At 47.9% G+C, this 4,111-nt stretch overlaps 2 protein-coding genes across 2 annotated transcripts; both read left to right on the forward strand.

Moving 5' to 3' along the window:
• On the forward strand, window positions 1-713 carry LOC147200693 (L-selectin-like). The gene is made up of 4 exons (XM_086119210.1): window positions 1-349; window positions 426-530; window positions 647-653; window positions 707-713. The coding sequence occupies exons 1-4, from the start codon at window positions 1-3 to the stop codon at window positions 711-713; spliced, it is 468 nt and encodes a 155-aa protein (XP_085975336.1).
• A 40-nt stretch (window positions 714-753) lies between these two features.
• Window positions 754-2,740, forward strand: LOC147200694 (E-selectin-like). Its single transcript, XM_086120529.1, has 4 exons — window positions 754-881; window positions 969-1,166; window positions 1,290-1,475; window positions 1,610-2,740. Exons 1-4 carry the CDS (start codon window positions 815-817, stop codon window positions 1,657-1,659), a joined length of 501 nt encoding a protein of 166 aa, XP_085976655.1. The 5' UTR covers window positions 754-814; the 3' UTR covers window positions 1,660-2,740.
• The last annotated feature ends 1,371 nt before the right edge of the window (window positions 2,741-4,111 follow it).

Genomic DNA, 4,111 nt, shown 5'->3' on the forward strand with positions numbered 1-4,111 from the left:
ATGACCTGGGACCAGGCCCGAGCGTGGTGCCGGGAGCACCACACCGACCTGGTGACCATGAAAAACCAGGAGGAGATCGACCATCTCAAAACGTTGTTGGCCCCAAGGGGAGGCAGCTATTGGATCGGGATCCGTAAAATCGACAACAACTGGATGCGGGTTGACACCAACGAGCCTGTCTCAAATAAGGACGCCACCAACTGGGCGCCGGGGGAGCCCAACGACTATAGATATCAAAATCACGCTAACTTGAGGGAGAATTGTGTGGAGGCATACTTCGCAAGCAAGAATTTCGGAAAATGGAACGATTTGCCGTGCGAATTCGTTCGTGATGCTCTGTGCTACGACAGTGAGTGGAGGGAACGGTGATCTATTCCAAAAAAGAAAAGGTGCAGTGTTTGTGAATTTCCTTCTTCTTGTTGCAGCTTCTTGCCCAAATGACTCATGCGTCAACGGAAATTGCGTGGAAACCGTACCCGGCCACAAGTGCCAGTGCTTTGCCGGCTTCGATGGAGACCAATGTCAGAATGGTAAGAATCCACTCAGCTATTGGTTGGAAAAAAAAAAAACATACAGGGTCTCAGAGTGAGCGGTGAAGCGCAAATATGCGATGGATGACCAGTTGTGTTGACGTGCGTCGTTTCAGCGGTTCAGTGCGACGAAAGCGAACTTGATTTCCTGTTGTTGTTTTTCGCTTGCGATGCAGCCGTTGAGTGCAAGGCCCCTCCCCATTTAGTCAACGGCGCAGTCCGCTGTGGAGACGATCAGGCTACGAGGTTCCGCTACGGGAACACCTGCACGTTCCTCTGCCGGGATGGTGGGGTCGAACACTGCGACTTGCACATCGGCCGCGGAGTGGAGCCAGTTGCCGCGTTGTGAGGGTAAGAGAGGAGAAAGTCAATTGACTTACAACCATTTTCGTGGATATTTATTCATTGATATTTCCTTCTTCACTTCGCTTCCTGTAGAAATCCAATGCCACGCCCCCGATGCGCCCCAAAATGGCCACGTGACCTGCACCCCATCCCTCCTCCCGGCCCAGAGCCGCCTTCCTCGGCGTTCAGTCTGCACGTTCAGCTGCCAGGACGGCTACGCGCTCCAAGGTGTGGTCAAGATGACCTGCGCGGACTTCGGCCATTGGACCGTCGCACCCCCAACATGCGAAGGTGTGAAAGCGGACCAGATGGAGCGAAACGATTCCACGCAAATATGCGATGGATGACCAGTTGTGTTGACGTGCGACGAAAGCGAACTTGATTTCCTGTTGTTGTTTTTCGCTTGCTCTGCAGCCATTGAGTGCAAGGCCCCTCCCAACTTAGCCAACGGCGAAGTCCGCTGTGGAAACGATCCGGCGACGAAGTTCCGCTACGGGAACACCTGCACTTTCCGCTGCAACACCGGCTATCAGATGCAGGGGCCGGACACTGCGACTTGCACATCGGCCGCGGAGTGGAGCCAGATGCCGCGTTGTGATGGTAAGAGGAGAAAGTCAATCGACTTACAACCGTTTTCGTGGATATTTTTTCATTGATAATTTGTCTCTCCAAACGGCCAATTTTGTGTCGTCTCTTGTCTTCTCTCACAACAACAACTCCTCCCCTGGTACAAGAGGGCACTGAAAGCCGTGTACCGGAAGCTGTCATCACTGTGGACCCCTAAAGGCGGTCCAAAAGCTGAATGAAAAAAGGGCCTCTGTCACGTCGCTGACAAGTATTTACTCTGTAGGAAGGCGCGCCATTTCATGGCACAATTGATAAAAGTGAAATTGACCTCAAAATGACTCCCAATTGAGCCCAAGGATGCATTAATCCAATTTGACCGCTAGATGACGTCAGAACAAATTGTCTGCCGAGCTCTCGGAACAGCTCCATCTACAGAGTAAATATTGCAGTGCGTTGCAACTGGATCATAACAGTTCCACAGAATTGACTGTTAACTGTTGTTTGATGATGATGATTTTTCTTTTCTTTTGGAATGCTGTCACGAAAATGACAACATGGTATTATTCGTTTCATTTAGGCTTACAGTAGTTGTGTGCAAATGCTTTGAAAGTGCTCGGTGTCAACGTTATCGCCGGAGAACCTTATTTCCTCCCAAATGATGCCTCCTGATGGTAGGACCAGACGAGATCAAAAAGCCGGCGATTGCATGGGATGGAATGAATCCACATGAATTGTGTCAACATGATATCCTTTTTAAGCATTGCATCTCATTTTGATATGTGACTTTAATTCAAGTATGTGCATGATGTCTATCATTGATTGGAGGAAAGATAAGCGCCAAAGATAAAAAAAAAACCCCGAAGTTGGACACCTAGACAATCAATACGACTATTGCGTGCCGGAAGAAAGGAGCCAATCGTATGAATTAAACGTCTCCAACCCCAAATTGTTGGCCGGATCGTTTCAAAATGCTAAAAATGAGTTGAATCACGGGGCGCCCAAGACTTGATCAATCTTGACACTCAATGATAGACAGGTGCTTATTTCATATATTCATATTTATCCTTGTAATCATTTTTACTCATGTATTCGTTTAAGTTTTTTTTTGCCTTACACTCCTTTTATTATTATTATCAGTGTGCTGTGACATTCTCATTTGATTTGAAGTTGGAAAATGCCATTCTAACAAGGCCTTTGTTGTTGAGCGTCGTATTCCGCGTCTTGCGGTTACAGTGGTGGATTGTTGCATGTTTTACGAGAATTGTCATCTTCAATAAAGTGTCAAAATTCATTGTCTACCTCAGTAGTTTTTATGATTTAATTCATATCGAATTTTTGTGGTCTAATAAGTGAAGGCGGATTCAGGTTGGCTTGGTGAAATCAAAGGCGGTCAGGAACCAAGCCGCAACGACCCGTTAACGGGGGTCCGGGCCCGTTAGGAGTTGACCGGGAGCGTTCCCCGATTCGGTCCTGCCAATAATTGTGACAAGTCCGTAAGCCAATTTTGATCACTTTTACCATCCTCCCCTTCTACGCTGTAGCGTCTGTGAATTTGAACGTGTGCAACTAGATGAATCCCACCCGTCACATTTGTGAAGGACAACGATTTCATATACAGAGCTCTACAATTTGTTTTATGACCGATCAACCCATGACAGCCGATTTTTGACATATCTGGGGAGTGTCGCGGTTCTGTTTGTGACCACCGGGTGGCACTGTAGGGCTCCGCCTGCAGCTGCATACCTGTCGGTTCGTTGCCACTTGAAAAAAACTTGCCAGTGTCGGGTCACTGTTCGCTTGTTGCTTTGTCATGGACGTCTTGCTACTTTGATTTCGGTGATTTTGCTGGAGTGGGGGTTTCAGGTGGTTTCTCCTGCGTACTTCGGTTTGAAATGTTGTTCTCGGTCAGCCAACCCGCTCCTCCCTGCCGGCCTGCTTTTTGCGGTCCTTCGTCTACCACCACGCAAAACGTGACCGCAGGGGCTTCGATGGCTGTTGTTATTCACGTGCTGATGGCTTTCTTTTGTTACCGTTTTGATCAAGAAAGCAACTGAAATTCCAGCGGCGGCTGTGTTGATCCTCGACCTGACCGTTTTTGCTTTTATCTGTGTGATTTTTGTACTTTTCATATTCACTTTGTATGCAGCGCTGTTTTTTAATTTTTATTATTTTGGTCATGTCCCGATTGCGTAGCCATTCTAACCCGCTGTTACACCACCCGTCCACAAGGTGTCGCGGGAGCTCTCGGGTTGATTTGCAACACGAGCAAGCCTGTAGCGCGTTCTTGGTAATGTTGGAGTAAAACTACTTTCGAGCTCAGAAACGGACTAGTTGGTTTCTTCATATTACAACTACATGGTGTCACAAGTGGGATTCTTCAAAAAGTCCACAGGGTCCACGAAGACAGTCTGTGCTGGTGGTGAGCCAAAAGGACGAGATTTTACCTCCGTGAAAAGGCAGTAATGGCGGACGGATTTCGGCGGCCTGATCCTCTCATCTTCGACGGCAATGTCTCTGAAAACTGCCGTAAGTTCGAGCAAGAATTATGACATCTTCATAGCCGCAGCACACGGCGACAAAAATGCTCCTCAATCTGGCGGGACCGGAGCGCTTTTTTAAAATGTGCATTTATGGACTTCCGGGACATTTTAAATAAATGCAAAACCAGC

Source organism: Hippocampus guttulatus, chromosome 9 (genome assembly GCF_054856545.1).
Source record: "Hippocampus guttulatus isolate MCC_2025c chromosome 9, RoL_Hgut_1.0, whole genome shotgun sequence".
NCBI lineage: Eukaryota > Metazoa > Chordata > Actinopteri > Syngnathiformes > Syngnathidae > Hippocampus > Hippocampus guttulatus.

Coding starts and splice junctions, on each gene's coding strand:
- LOC147200693 (XM_086119210.1), top strand. CDS start 1: ATGACCTGGGACCAGGCCCGAGCGTGGTGCCGGGAGCACCACACCGAC. Junction 350..425: donor TGATGCTCTGTGCTACGACA/GTGAGTGGAGGG, acceptor TTCTTGTTGCAG/CTTCTTGCCCAAATGACTCA.
- LOC147200694 (XM_086120529.1), top strand. CDS start 815: ATGGTGGGGTCGAACACTGCGACTTGCACATCGGCCGCGGAGTGGAGC. Junction 1,167..1,289: donor CGCACCCCCAACATGCGAAG/GTGTGAAAGCGG, acceptor CTTGCTCTGCAG/CCATTGAGTGCAAGGCCCCT. Junction 1,476..1,609: donor CCAGATGCCGCGTTGTGATG/GTAAGAGGAGAA, acceptor CCCTGGTACAAG/AGGGCACTGAAAGCCGTGTA.